Source organism: Crotalus tigris, unplaced genomic scaffold (genome assembly GCF_016545835.1).
Source record: "Crotalus tigris isolate CLP2741 ecotype Arizona unplaced genomic scaffold, ASM1654583v1 scf7180000017658.5313226, whole genome shotgun sequence".
Classification (NCBI taxonomy): Eukaryota; Metazoa; Chordata; class Lepidosauria; order Squamata; family Viperidae; genus Crotalus; species Crotalus tigris.
The window spans coordinates 1,002,490-1,018,710 of NW_024096545.1; the positions used below are offsets into that span (position 1 = coordinate 1,002,490).

The 16,221-nt window shown below is 31.8% G+C and overlaps 1 protein-coding gene across 2 annotated transcripts in view; it reads right to left on the reverse strand.

Annotated features, from left to right (window-relative positions):
• IL1RAPL1 (interleukin 1 receptor accessory protein like 1) overlaps positions 1–16,221 on the reverse strand; it is an 877,062-nt gene that overhangs the window by 743,213 nt on the left and 117,628 nt on the right. For both annotated transcript variants that reach the window (XM_039335732.1, XM_039335731.1), the window contains exon 2: positions 13,276–13,381. In XM_039335732.1, the coding sequence (XP_039191666.1) occupies positions 13,276–13,357 (82 nt within the window). In that variant the 5' untranslated portion in view covers positions 13,358–13,381. The remainder of the gene's footprint in view (positions 1–13,275; positions 13,382–16,221) is intronic.

The window sequence follows — 16,221 nt, forward strand, 5'->3', positions numbered from 1 at the left end:
TAACAGCAAAGATTTTAACAGCCTTATGAGGATTTTCAAATGAGAGTTGTATCAGGATGATTTAGTGGATTTTTGAAAATATAACTGGATTCATATGAACAGAAAAACAATTATACAATTAAAATTATATTAATTATGCAATTAATATGATTTTCATTTTTAACTTGGAACAGTGATATGAACCTAATTTTATGTTAATTAGAATGGGCTGACAAAAAAAAGTTGCAGAATAAAAATAGTGTTCCACAATTGCCTGTGCCACTTTAAGACTCAAAGTGGCCAAAGTTGCAAAAATGGAAAGGCAGCCATTCTTGCATGGAAATTTTGGGCTCACTCCATTATTTATTAGAAGTGAACTATCACTTGTTCTCTCTATCTTGTATGTAGTGAAGGACTTAGCCAATAAACTTGTGAACTAGTTTAAATAGTGAAAATGGCAGTTGCCATATAAAACCAAAAATAGATTTTCAAAACAAAATTTTCCACACTGAATAAAGCAGGAAACAAAGAAAAAGACTGTTTTGTTTTTGTTGAAGAAATAATCATAGGAAAAAAGTAATCAGGATTATTATTATCTTCTCCTCCTTATCCTTGATACTAACCCTTGTGTTTGAGATGTTCTTGTGCTTTTCACATTTGATTTCCAAGCAAAACTTTTGATTAATTATCACCATTAGCCATAATTGTGAGCGGTGCCAAGAACTATTTTGGCAAAATTTCATTCATTCATTCATGTATATGTGTGTGTATACTTATACATACGTATACACACACATATGTATACAGACATGTATACAGACACATATGTATGAATATATATACACACACACATATACATACATCAATGAATGAATGAAATTTTGCCAAAATAGTTCTTTATACACATATACATACACAAATAAATAAATATTTTTTTACAAAATTAGTCCTTAGCACCCCTAACATTTATGGCATCTTCATATGCACTGTAGAATGTTAGAATTGTAATCTTGTCTAATGTCCTCTATGATAATCACACATATGTATATTCACACACACATACACATATAAGCATATACATCATACAGTATTACTAAAGAACACATTTAAAATTCAGAATAATCAGAACACTTCCACTAAGGAATCAGTACATTCTGCATTTGTACACTCTTAGCACATATTTGATAACTACTGTATTTCAATAGATCTTCAGCAGCTTTTCAACACATTGCAGTAACATAAAACGATTAATATTTTTCTTTCTCTCCAATAACAAATTGATCTATAAGCCAAAAACTAAGGCATTCACTGTAATGTCAATGATTGCACCAATATTCATACATATGTTTGTTAGATGTTGTGTCCATAAGACAATATATGTATTAATATTCTGATTATTTGAAAAAAAATGGCTATCTTTGTGTAAATCATGGAAATGTTTTCTTATAATTGTATCAAACTAAAATGAATTTTTCACACAACATCTATGACTTTTTGAGTCATTTCACATAATTGATATGCCACTGAATATGTGAAGTCACCCACTGTACAAATTATGTACAAAATTAATCAGGTCAGTATGATTCAAGCAGTACAGTAGGATGTCTATTTTCCTGCCACAGTAGGAGAATATACATCTGAATAGAGTTTAAACAGTTTATTTACAATGTTTTCCCCTTCCAGGTATTGGGAGGAATATTTTGCTATCATTTGATGAATTATCTTGTCCTTTTAGCTACATTTTTTTAAGCAAAAAATAAAATAGTTTGATCATTCCTTTCTCTGTATTGCCTTCATTTGAGGCTTTTTCAGAGAGAGCTATCTCTCAAAACATTATAATATTTATTACATGTGTATGTATAGAATGTATCTCTATTCCTTAAAACCTTCAGATGCATCATAGGTTTGATGGCATGAGTACATGAAAATTTTGTCAGGTTTAAATCCATATGATCTACACTAAACAGTGTATAAACCTTAGAATAATAATCAGTGTCTTTATATCTAAATACTAATTTTATTAGTCTGAGACCTTTTAAAAAAGGCAAAAAAAATATTTGCTGAGTCGTTCCCTGCTGTAAAACATGCCATTGTCATTCTAGATAAGTGGCTTTTCACATAAAGAAACTCATTAGTGTATTAATACTAGATTTTTTATCTCACCTTCATGATTCATTATTTATGAAGGTCTACTGGGAAAGAGTGTAGTGAAAGGCATGCAGGTTTCAGGATTACAATGTAATCAATATGCAGATTGCATCAAGTTTAAATCAGAAGGGGCAATCCTTGCTGCCCTCGTATCTAAGGAAAGCTGAACAACAGAAATAATCTTTACTGAGGGGAATCAGGTATTAAAATGCAATTAGTTATCCTTTTATGAATTCAGATTGTCCCAAGAACAACATTGGCCCTTTCTAGGACATCTAATTTATCTCTGCTGACTTGCTGATTCAATGTAGTAAAATTCCTTAGTCCTAGTTATCTCCATGACAGGATTCACTTACAGATCTCCCATTTGTAATGCTCCATCTAGGGAACCACAACCCTTCTGACTTTCCTTCTACAAGTCTGACATCAAGGCAAAAGACCTGCCTATGCAGAAATGGAGCTGAAGCAAAACAGAAATAGGATATCTGACTGCCACATTCAGTGTGGTCCATTTCTTATTTCATTATATCAACATTTCTAGAAAACTTCCTGGGCCCTATCAGATTCCTGAAGAAGTTCCTTGAAATTTCATGAAGGGAATTAAGTTGACAGAAAATTTAAGGAAACCCCAACATTTAAGTTGTGAGAGTGAAAGTGAAACTTTATGTTCTCTTTGTGGAATAAAACATTTGTAGTCACATGGATTTAAAAATTGGAAGCCATTTTAAAATGATTATTAAAAACAAACAAAACTTGAAAACAGTTACACAGGGATTTAAAACAAGAGTACTAAATATTTACTGAGCAAGAACAGAAATTGTAGACAGTTCTGTTAGGAATGATTGGTAAATTAAGGTAACATTTTGATTTCACTCTTGGTTTTTCTCCTGTTTCCATTGTATATACAAGCACTTCTCCCCCTCATATCTCATACCACAAGAAAGTAAGGAAGCAGCTATAAAAAAAAATGAAAGAGAGTCAGTTATACACTCAATAATTGTACGGAAAAAATAATATAACATAAAATGGACATTCTTATTCGCATGTTAGTAAGGTGACCAACCGTCCTCCTTCAGGGAGGACAGTCCTCCTTTTATGAGTTCTGTCCTTCCTTCAAAAGTGTCCTCCGAGCTTCCGGTGGTCAGCGACGATGATGGCGGCTACCTTGTAGCCGTCCTCCTGGGACGGCGTCAGATCTGCGGAGCACAGTGCGCATCAGCTGGCCCGCGGCTCAAAATCCCCTTCCCGGGCGAAGGGAAGGGGTAGAGACCACACGAATAGAGGTAGAACCTCTTAACCCCCCTGGATTTTTTTGGGGGGGGTAGAAAGAGTGTTCCCTCGGAGTTCGTGCTTTCTCCGCCTCCCAGCTGTCTTTGTTTCTTCGGAAACAAAGTGAAACGCCGCTACCATCTCCGCGCTTAAAGTTTTCTGGTGAGTGATTTTTAAAGCGGACAGAACTGTTTAAAGGATTTTACTTAGAGTTAGAGTTGTATTTCTTTTTATTTCTCTTTTAGCTTATGGTGATTTTTTTTTCTTTTGTTTTTTTTTTGGTGGAGAGTGAGAGTGAAAGTAAAATGGCATTTTGAAAGTGCTTTTTTTTTTTCCTTTCCAGAAAGAAAGAACGGACATAAATGAGCATAGTTTTTTTCTCTTTCAAGTTTCTTTTTTCCTTTTTCTTTTAAAGCGCTTTGGAAGTTCTTTTTTTTTGCACTCTCCCTGGTCCTTTTTTTTAATTTTAAGGATTTTAGTATCTTTTTTTTTAAGAAGAAAGAAAGAGAGAATAAGACTTTTAAAAAAAAATGGCTTCAAAGAGACAACTAGCTTCTATAGTCTCTAAGGTGGTTTCTTCTCCTGTAATTGCAACTGTACAACAACAACTTAAAGTTACACCACCAGTGTTGCAACCTAAGGTTACACCTCCATCTTCTCCTCCCTTGCCAGCCTTGTCTGCACAAGATATTAAAGATATAATGGGAAATGCTGTATCTCAAATCAGGGAGGAAATGAAGCAACTTCTTGAACAGAGCAAGTCTGAAAGTAAAGAGGAAATGAAGGACCTTTTTAAACAGAACAAAGATCTTCTTGAACAGAATACATCTGAAACCAAAGAGGAAATGAAGGAGCTTTTAGTGGAGAACAATATTATTCTGAGGCAAGACATAGTTACAGCTTTATCAGGATTGGCTTCTGTGGTCGTGAAGTTGGATTCCAGAGTGGAAGAAGTTGCAGAGAAAGTAGACCTCCTCGAGTATACATTTCAAGATATGGAAAAAAAGATGGAAACTTCACAAGAGGATATTCTTATGTCTCAATTTGGTGGTCGTGTAAAAATATAAAAGCTTTTTGGATTAAGATATGGTGGAATATTCAAAGAATTTTTAGAAGGAGGGTAAAATTTACTCCGCAATTATTTTTGTTAGGTATTGTTACTGATTGTGATGCTAAGGAGGTTATATTGATGTTAAATTTGATTACAGCCGCAAGGCTGTTAGTAGGGCAATATTGGAAGAAGGAATCTTTGCCTACCTTGCAAGAGTGGTTTTTTAAAGTTTCCTATCTGGCGGAAATGGCAAAGATTTCGGCTTTTTTAAAGGAGCAATCGCAAGAGAAATCTTTTGGTGTATGGGAAAAATGGATAAATTTTATACAACATAAATTGGATATAAAAAATATCATTTAGCTTTTTTATAACTTGTATATAATTTTTGGTATTTTATAGATTGTTTTCTCTTTTTTCCTTTTTTTTCTTTTTCCTATTTCTTTTTTTCTTTCTTTATTTCTTCTTTTTTTTTCCTTTTTAAGTATTTTTTCTTTTTAATGTTTATGTCATATATACTTTATTATTAACTATTTTATAAGTTGTTAAAATTTGTTGTTTCTTAAAATTTTAACTAAGCCTATATTTAGCTCTGGGAAGCTCGGGGGGGGGATGGAAGGGGTGGTTTGGGAGGGGTTGGATGAGGGTTGTTTTTTTTTTTTGTTTGTTTGTTATTGTTCTTTTTTTGTTATTTGTAAAAACTTTTAAAAATTTTCAATAAAAAAAAAGTGTCCTCCTACATGTCCTCCTTTTTGATATTTGAAGACTAATTTGCACGGCTTTCTTTTCCTCATAGAACGTCCAGAACAGCGTTCCAGCACCTTTTTTGATGTTTTTTTTTTTTCAATTTTTACATGAGCTGTGTTACTTCCCTATTGGCTTTCAAAAGCCAATAGGAATTGCTGCTGAGCACGCCAAAACATCCGACTGGCAAACTTTGCACATGCAAGTTGTCTACAGCGAAGGCGAATTGGCAGGAACTTTGCACCCCTCCCTGCTACCCAACTACACCATCTCCTAGTTAGTCCTGAAGATACCTGGAGGAGACTAACTTCCATTTAGGGATGGAAAAAATAAAAAAAGAGGAAATTCCATTTCAACGATAAATTGAATAAGGAATTTCCATTCATCACATCAAAGAAGGATAACATTGTTTTCTGCAATATTTGCAGCAGATGATTTTCTATTGCAGTTGGGGGCAGAGCAGATATTACGAAACACTTGACCACCAAGAAACATAAGCAATCATCAGATGCATCTGCTTTCAGTTGTAAAGTAACAAGTTTTTTTTAAAACTTCAAAGTATTCTGAAGATGAAAAACAGTTAGCTGCAATGGAGGGAACATTTGCATTCCATACCATACCATAATTCACAATCAAACTTTTTTTTTTGTATGGATTGTACAACTAAATTATTGAAAAAGTTTCATGATGCTAAATTTTCACGCGCCAAGACAAAATGCGAGGCTATTATTAAATCAGTATTTTAAAATTACTGTGACAAAATACTTACAGAAGACTTGGAAACTGCAGCATTTGTAACAGTTTTATCTGATGCATCCAATCATAATGAAACTAAATTGTATCCAATACTAGTAAGATATTTTAATGTTACCAAGGGCATTCAAGTAAAAATTTTAAATTTTAAATTGAGGGCGAAACTGCTGAAATTTTGTCAAACCATCTATACAGAGTAATAAATGAAAACAATTTGAAATCCAAAGTTGTTGCACTAACAGCTGATAATACAAACACAAATTTTGGTGGGCAAAGACGCAAAGGGGTGAATAATGTGTATGTAAAATTACAAGAGTTTACTCCAAAAAAAATACTAGGAATAGGTTGTAATGCACATATTTTGTCAAATGCAATCAACACGGCGTCATGTGCCATGCCAATTGATGTAGAAGTCATAATAACTACAAATTTATTTGTATTTTAGTCGTTTTACTATTTTTTATTATGCATTTATCATATTACAGTGTATTCTGTATTACTGTTGCAACGAATAAAATGTTTCTTTTATTTACGATATTTTTTTCAATTTATTTGTGTCCTCCTTTTCATTGTAAAAAAGTTGGTCACCTTAATGTTAGCAACAGTTAAAATAATATGATTCAAGCCTAGGTATGGGATTTTCATTCCTTCAGGTACTGCAAGGAATATGCCTTTGAACTGCCTTTACTGCTACCACCATAGGCAGTATATTTCTAAGTATATGTTCTTCAAGGCATTCTTCCATTTTTTAAATTACACTTTTCAGTTAATAAATTTGAAAAATAGCAAGGTTTTTTCAAAGCCAAAAATGCTGTGCTCTATACAAAATACTTTCTTAAAATTAAACACACCAAGTATTTTAAAAAGCCTTTACATAAAGGTCCAATATTTAAATTTTTAACAATAAAAGAAAAGGTTTTCCAAAATATCTAATCTGATAACACAATCTTTTTATGTGTGAAGAAGTTCTTATTCAAAAGGTTGAGTTAATACCTATAGGTTAATACAACTTTAACTTTTTCCTTTGAGAATTGCCATTTAAACCACTACAGTGGTTTGAAATTAAGATTGGGTACATGCATTTTATATTATTTTGTTAAAAGTCTTTCTGACTAGTGAATATGAAAACATTGGCTTTATTAAATGCCCCATATTGTTAAACTCCCCTGTCTGTATTGATTCCTTTTTTGTTTTTATTTTGTCTGTCTTGTTTATTTAGTATATTTTCAAAACCACCAGATGGCATTGTAGTGTTCAATTATTTTATTAAGCATTCCTTATAGACAGCATTAAGAGAAATTGCTTAATTTTTCCTTTTTTTCTGGTCTACTTCACATTTAATTAGTATGTCAACTCTCCATTACCAACGAATCATAGTCCTCTATAATAGGTGTTTAGTGGCTCAATCAGAAGAAGGAATATAATAAATTTAATAAACACTCTTTCTAAAATGTTTCAAGACAAAATTACCATGTCGGAGTTTAACAAAATATTTGTAAATTGGTAGAGATGTAAAATATATGCTCACCAAGTAGCACATTTGTTTTTATTTTGACTTACAGTTTAATTTGAACTGCACAACAAGATACCTTCAGATAGACCATAGGAACCAAGCTATTTAGAACTCACTTCAATAAAGTTGGCTAAACATAAATAAGAGGCATAGCTACTTGCTAATGGAACCACCAGGTTTCCTTTCTGCTTTTAAAATAGGCTCTTTCACTACCTGGAAGGAACAGAAGGAAAACATTACTAATACAGACAATATATACGGAATAGAATGCATACTCTAAACTTGATAAATGTTGTGCAACTTCAAAATGAAAAAGCCATCAATATTCCCCTTCACGTACTGTCACTTAAGTAGGAAATACTATAACAACATCTATTAAGTATGCAGTAAGTATTAAGTATTCATCTTCACAAGCAATATAAAAACTACTTTCTTATATGACATTAAGGAGCTCTTTAAAAAGCTTTTTTAAACATTGGCTGAGAAACTGATAAAAAGTAGTAGTAGTTTGTGAGTCATATGATTCTTTGCATGCCTATAGCAGCATATTTCATCAATTATAATTTTATATCTTAACCTATTGCAGAAGCATCTATAATACATTCACTTCAAAGGACTGATTGTCTTTGACTGGATCTGGATCTTGGAGAGATGATAATTTTTCCTACAGTAGAATCTTTTCCATCCTCATCTCTAAAGGTCTCTACTCCCATACTCTCATTAGTCAATTTAAACACCTGAATTTATAATAGTCTATCCTGTTGGAAGTTGGATACAGTTAATTGTTAGAAGTTGGATACAGTTAATAGTTGCCTTTTCCACAATACAAAACATTTTTATCACAATAATAATTGGAACTAAGAGATAATTATCTGCATGTAGTCTTATACATGAAGAAGGTATTAATGGAAATTTATTTGTATTATAATTGATGAAGACAAGAGTTTATCTGTAAAAAGAGAAAGACAAAAAAGGGAGAAACAAACATCACATGTTAATCGAAGTAAAATAATCACTGATTTACTCTACATGTTACCTTATTCTTGAGTATAGCCTATACACAGAGAATATTATCATGAAGAATATTTTGTTTTCCTTCAAGATATTATTAGACAACCTCTCTGTAAACAAGTTCAGTATAGGAATTCACATTTATTGGAGTCATATAAGAAACTAACAAAAGTTTAGTCCACTTTTGATGACACTTTCAATGTATGATGCTGCTGATCTACCGAGAATAAGTCCCGCTCACAACGCAATTGACAATGCCCAATATGCAATCTACAGTATACTTCTCCAAGGGTATATTCCATAGAATATCGAGGAACTAACTCCTCAGTAAATATTCATGATTAATATGTAGAAATAATGAATGCCAAGAGATACAAATTCAGGAATCTTCTTTCCCAGGGACTATAATTATTTTAGACCTAATCAGCAAGGCCAGGGATTAAAACAGAGTCTCCATAAATGCTAGCAATTAGAACAATCATGAAAAATCTCCAGTGTTGCTAGAAACACTGGTAGAAATATTGTTCTTCCATAGAGACACTGATGATGTTATAAATTCTCTTATTGCAATTAAATGGTAAAGACTTCTATGAAATAGCTGAAATTTCCCTTAAGGAAACATTCTAGAATCGCTTTTTCCTTTTTCCTTAGGTACAGATTTGTCTTGTTTCAATGTATTTCATTCAAAAAATACTGTAAATACAAAATAGTTCTTCTAAACAAGTTTTATGTTTTCAGATCCAGCTCTAACATTCATTCTCTATCAGGGCAAATGCACTCAGTGGCATAATAACGCTTTCACTTTGAAAAGAAATGCTGATTTCATTAGTCAACAAAGCCACAACTGATTTTTTTTTTATTTACTTCTTCAGCAAAGGGGAAAAACAAGTATCACTGCTTTTATTTCACAAAGATGATGAGGAAATATTTTTTAACAAGGCACCAAAATTAGTTATAATCTCCAGAATTGTTATGGCAATGGATAGCAAATATAGAATAGTGGTTTTTGTTAATATGAGAACAGTACCCCATGGGAGCACAGATACTGTGTCTATGCTTTCAGACTGCACATACTTTATTATTTTGTTAGGAAGTGTATTATAGTTTAATTAAAAATACACAAAATCATGCATGCACAATTTTATCTCGTATTTGTCCCCAAAGTATAATGTGACTCTGTTTAATAACAATACAATAAACTTTAATATTAAATAAAGTGCAGAAATGTATCCAATTATATTTTGTTTTATCTTCATTCCAAAACACCCCCATTACACTAACAGAAAAGCAGGAACCAATATTTTCTGTTTTTGAATAAACAGTGTATTTTGAATTGCTTCAAAAAAATTCACTTTTTATGAAATAAAAGTGAAGCAGAAAGATAGAAATGTCGTATTAACCTACATTTTTCTATAGTTCTTGGCTGATCATATAGGCAAATATACTAATCATTTGGTGCAGAAATCAAGAAATAGGTAAATAAATTTCCTTTTCAGTTATCACATAACAAAGATACAGGTACTAAGACAAGGCTGGGAATTTTCTGATATGCAAGACATACAGTATAACTAGAGATTGATATATTGAGGTTTGGTATTTTAATAACAAAATAATGAAGAACTTGAGACAGTATGAATAATTGTTTTAGATAAAACTTGTTCTTTTCCCTTCCAGAAGTCATGAAGATTGCAAGTGGGTTTCCTAATGTATTTGGCAAGAATTATATATGTATGTCATTCTTTAATCATTCAATCAAATCATTCTGCTAATTCGTTCTTGCATGAAGATTCAATCAAATCATTCTGCTAATTCGTTCTTGCATGAAGTCAGACAAGAGGACATTGGTTATACATTAGCTAATCCTAATGTTTCTCTAGCAAAAAAACTCAAAACCCTTGAGTCCAACTCTAGGAGCTTGTTAAGTATATTTACTTTATGAAAGGGATGACTGCTGCTGAGGCACATTTACAATATATATATATATATATATATATATATATATATATATATATATATATATATATATATCTGTAGGGAACTAGTCTCTACCCTAAAGTACTAGAATTTCATGATACTTATAAATACGGACATTTTGACACAAGAATTCTTGGGCATCTAAATTCACTTGTCCTTTTGAGTTTCATGAAGACGGCAAAAATATCCCAAGAGATTTAAATATATATTTACAATCTAGATAATAAGCCAGAGATCCACAAAATCTGGGAAGTTTTGTTGCTATAAACAACTAGTCAGTAACAGAGATGCCAATTATCTCTGATAACCTTTTAAAGGGGGAAGGAACTACCTTAATTTCATTGTTATTCTTTTATCTTTTAAAGTATGATGAAAAAGCATATTTTTTAAAAAAAATCTGGTTCCACCAGCTAAGTACAGCACACCAACCTTAAGAAAGGTTTGAGAATAAGAAGGAAATAACTATTAAGGCAAATGAATTAGAATTAATATAACGTAAAAATTAATATTATGGGTTGAATTGTACCTTAGTCCTATTTTGTCCTTCCTTTGTCCTTTGTCCTGCGTGGTTGGATACTTATTATATCTTAGAACAGGGGTTCTCAACCAAAGCTGGCTGAGGAATTCTGGGAATTGAAGTCCACAAGTGTTAAAGTTTCCAAGGTTGAGAACCCCTGTCTTAGAAGATGAACTGTATGTTAAATCTGGAGGATTTATATATTTTTTCTTTCCCGTTTTCCTATTATCTTTAAGTCTCAATTAGTTCCTAATTGTAATTTGCATTATAAGTAACTTGAATATTTTCTGAGATTACAATCTCATTCTAACAGGGAGTGTAACTACCAGCAAGATACTTTCCTATCTAACAAAAACAAGAATGCTGAGACCAACTTTTTAAAAGTAATTTCTTTTTTAATAAAAGGAAGGAAGGTGGCAGTGACCAAGACTCACAGAAGAATTCTGAAATGTACAATAGAAAGATAAGTTAAGGTTCTTCTGGCTCCACCTGAAGAGTCAGAAGGACCAATGCATATTATCCCCATGGATGGATTTTCAAGTGCTCACACCATTATGGAAGTTGGACAAGTGCTTACACTATTACTGGAATATTTTTTTAATACTGTCTCGTTAAATTCTTCAACAATCAAAAATAACTACAGGAATTAAAATTCATGTGCAATTAATATAGTTTTTTCAACAGAGATATAACTAAAATGAAAGTTAAGGAGAAAATGCATGAAGTCTGTCTAGTACAAAGTCCTTCACAAATGATTAAAAAACCCAGTCACATTTTTCTTAATTACCTTCAAAAATCAAGTTAAGTATTTCTAAAACAAAATTTGCTATTAAAATGTATGCTGATCATAATTCAATGTAAACTTTTTCAAAGTGCAAAACTGCATATAATTCAATTTGGTATACTGTTAACTATAATTCAATGGAAAATGAAATAAAATGGTTTCTTGATATAAAAATGGCTATACCACTTATCTAATGCATAGATACCATATTACATTATTATACTTTTAATTCCTTTTCTTTTACTTTTCCTCTGATTTCATATTTAATTAATTTTATCCTTCCCCAGTTTATATTTCAAAAGTGTTCTTTATATAAAATATCAAATAATATTAAAAATATCTTCCATGAATATATTAAATCAAATATAGTTATGTCTTATAACTAGAAGATTTCCTATCCATTATTTCATAAAAACAATGATTAGCAATGACATTTGTAATGCTTGGATATTTTGGACATCATGCATTCTTTTGTATGCATAACAGGAAGTATATAAATGCTGACTTGCTGACATTAGTCCCTCAAGTACACTTTCTTTCAAAAAGCAGCTGTCTGAGATAACTTAAAGGTTAAGTGAAGTTACCTGAAAAAACAAGCAAATATGCCACAAAAGAAGAATCCCTATTATAAATTTTAATATGAAAATTAAATATCTAGCTACCTACAAGGTCTCTTCTTTAAGCAGCAGTTTCTGATATGAATACTAGAAAACCATGCTCAGAATTAAGCATATTCTAAAACAACCTGTAAAGCTTATTCACATTACTAAAACATCTAATATTGTACCTTTGCAAAGAATAATATCACGAATTATATATAGTCCAATTCATGAATTACAAAAAACCGTTCAAACAAGATTCCATTTATAATCTCGATTAATTTCCACAATATATATATTGTACTTTTTTAAAAAAAATCAAAATTCCACATAAATACATGTCAAAAAATTGGAATCTAACCCAACGAATAACATCTGGTTACAAAATGATTAATTCATTAGTAATTAATATATAATCCATATAATATATAATCCATGTATTAAAGCTGTAGTAGAACTCACCTATGATTGGACAACCAACTGAATACAAAATTTGCAGGCAGCACATGAAACACTAATTATACAAACCTAGTAACATTAACTGAATAATTATGCATTTTAACATTTCCAACCTAATTAGAACAAATTTCAGATATATTATGGGCCACATATGCAAAACCGACTCTTTTGCTTCAATGAAAAATCTGTACATCAACAGCACAACTATATATTAGAGACAGATTTTTGTTTTTGTTTTTATCTATAATCTATGATTAATATAAAGATTTATTAATTGAGCATCACTAAAATCAATTTGATTTTCATTAGTTTTTAATTTCCATAGGTCTGTTGTAAGCATGAATGAAGTAGAATCCAATCCTTAGCCATTGATTAACATCTTCAAAATGCACATGCAAACACATATTACATTTATATATACTATATATGCAATTTCATTTTCATACATTCTGACAAAATGAAAAGCAACCTTCTTACCTGAACCCCTTTTGGTCACAACCTTCAAACTTTGAACAAGACTAGCATAGAGGATAATTAAATGAGGAATTGGAACTTTCATCTTCTAGTTCTCCAAGGCTGTTCCCTAAAGCAAAAAAAAGACATAGTTGAAATATGTTATTGGTTTTTAATAGCAAAAAACTTTAAGAGTCACAAAGAGTTTACCACTTGTATTATACTCTATATATTTAAAGAATGTTGGTTATGTTTAAAATCATTTTTAATTGTTTTTAAAATCATAAAGACCCTCTTTCCCACTCAGTGAGTTACAAGTTAAAATTTTTAAACAATTTATAAACAACTTACTTAAATACTATTGTCCCTTTAAAAATGTGTAAAATCTTATTCCTTTGAGAAATGTAAATGTTCATATAGATGTACATATAAGAAGGAAATTATACTTCTTAAAAAGAAGAATGTATTGTATACTATAGCTCAATTTGAACAATGTTAATTGTAACTACATTGCAATCAGTGGGAGTCCATACTGAATTATGGTCCATAATATTATACTTAAATTGAAGTTTAAATCAGTCTGTGAATCAGACTTTTAAGGCAATATTATTCATCTGTGCCTTCCTAGAATGACAATATTAAATTATGCTTAGATTCTTCTTATTTGAAGTAAATTGTAGTCTGATGCAGTTAGCTATTATTAGAATTATACAGCCAAAAATTTATAATATATTCTGAATATTTTCTTCCATATCTATATCTCCCTACCAAATACTGAGGCTGCAATTTGTTGAGGTAGGGAATGGAACACTTCTTAACCTGACAATCGTGAAAGCTAGAATCTAGAAAATATTGGGATGGCAACTGGGTGTCTGTGTGTTCATGTGTGGCTGTTATACATATGTAATTCCCTACAAATCTTTGCGAAAATGAAGGGTATTCATTACGTGTAAATTCCTATTGAAAACACAGAAGTTGACTAAAAAGACTAAAAAGTTGGTATAAAATTTGGTAGTTGTACATTTATTTCTAGTAATGCTCTACCAAATTTGAGTTCAGTATTTTTTTTGGGGGGGGGCAATTCTTATTCAGTTTTATGATAAAATAATTGCTTTTAATAGCAGCAGGGTTGAATTTAGATTCTGATCTTTTTTTTTTTACTAACCTATGGGTGTGATAGAGGATTGATTCATTCGTTTTCACTCACTCATTCATTCATTCATTCATCCATCTTGTATCGCCAACTCGTAGCATCTATGAATTATATATTAGCACTATTGCTTCAGCAGTCTGCAACTTTTGGCTTCTCACATTTCAATTAAACTTCGAAAAAAGTTCTTCCCCTCAAACCTTTTCTGATCAAGAAGCATACTCAACCAACATGGTTGCAGAACAATTGGAGACATCTCTAATACAACACAGACCAAAGCATCAGCAGCATTTTCAACCACTATGCTTTAAACATTTCGTTTACACTAACCAGATCTAAAAGGAATTCTGAAGCTTCTTGAAGCTTCTTTGGCTTTAAATACTGAAAACAAGTATCATGACTGTGAGAAGGTTTCAGGAAACACGAAATTGCATATCACCTAGATTTCTATATGTGAATGCAGAAAAGGGAACAATAATTGTGCAGTCCAATTACAGAGCAATATGGAATTACCACATTTTGCCAATCTTCATGTTTTGGATAAAAGGAATAGAAATGCACCAAGAATATAAATCTAGCCACAAAGCAGAATCTATGTATTAATGCAACCTCATAGTTGTTATTTTAGAAACAATTAAGACATTAACTTCCAAATATTAGGTACAATTGCAATGAGCAGGAGATCAAACAGATTCCTAACCAACCTAGTCAACAACTTGGAGGAGGTGGAGGAGGGAACTAGATGTAAAGCTATACTGGGTTTAATTCTTACTAATAGAGAAGAAGTGATAGAGAGAGTTGAAGTTGCTGGAACCTTGGGTGAAAGTGATGACGTCATACTGGAATTTAATATAATACAAATACTAGCAATAGTAAACAATACAACCAGTGTCTTAAACTTCAAAAGAGCTGATTTTAACAAACTCAGAGAAAACCTAGCAAAGATTCTATGGATGAAAATCCTAAAGGGGAAAACAACCCAAGAACATGGGAAACTCTGAAAAATGTGATCATAAAAGCCCAGTTCAGCACAATACCAATGAAAAAGAAAAACAAGAAATTCAAACCAGCATGGCTGCACAACGATCTCTCTGACAAACTGAAAGACAAAAAGGACAAATACAAAAAATGGAAAAGAGGACACATAACTAAGGCCGATTATCAGCAGACAACCAGAACATGCAAAGATGAAGTCAGGAAAGCAAAGGCTCAGAATGAACATAGACTTGCAATAGAAATCAAGGATAATGAAAAAAGTTTCTTCCAACATATTAACAACAAGAAAAAAGTTAAGGAAACTGTAGGTCCGCTCAAGAGAGAAGATGGCAAGGAAATAATAGGCAACAGGGAAAAAGCAGAGCTGCTTAATTCATTCTTTGCATCAGTCTTCACACAAAAAATAATTATAGCCCAACAGACCAAAAAAACCCACTGCAAAGACAAACTAGAAATAAAAATTAAAACAAGCAGGAAAATGGTAAGAGAACACCTATCCGATCTTGATGAATATAAATCACTGGCTTAAAACAGTAACTGTGAGAGGGACTTTGGAGTCCTAGTGGACAATCACTTGATTATGAGCCAGGAGTGTGCAGCTGCAGCCAAAAAAGCTAATGCAATCTTGGATTATATAAACATAGGCATAGAATCAAGATCATGCAAAGTATTAATACTGCTTTATAAAACCCTACTAAGACCACATCTGGAATACTGCAGCCAATTTTGGTCACCATATCACAAAAAAGATGTTGAGAGTTTGGAAAAATTCTGAAAAGAGCAACTAAGATGATCAAAGGCCTGGAGACTAAAATATACGAAGA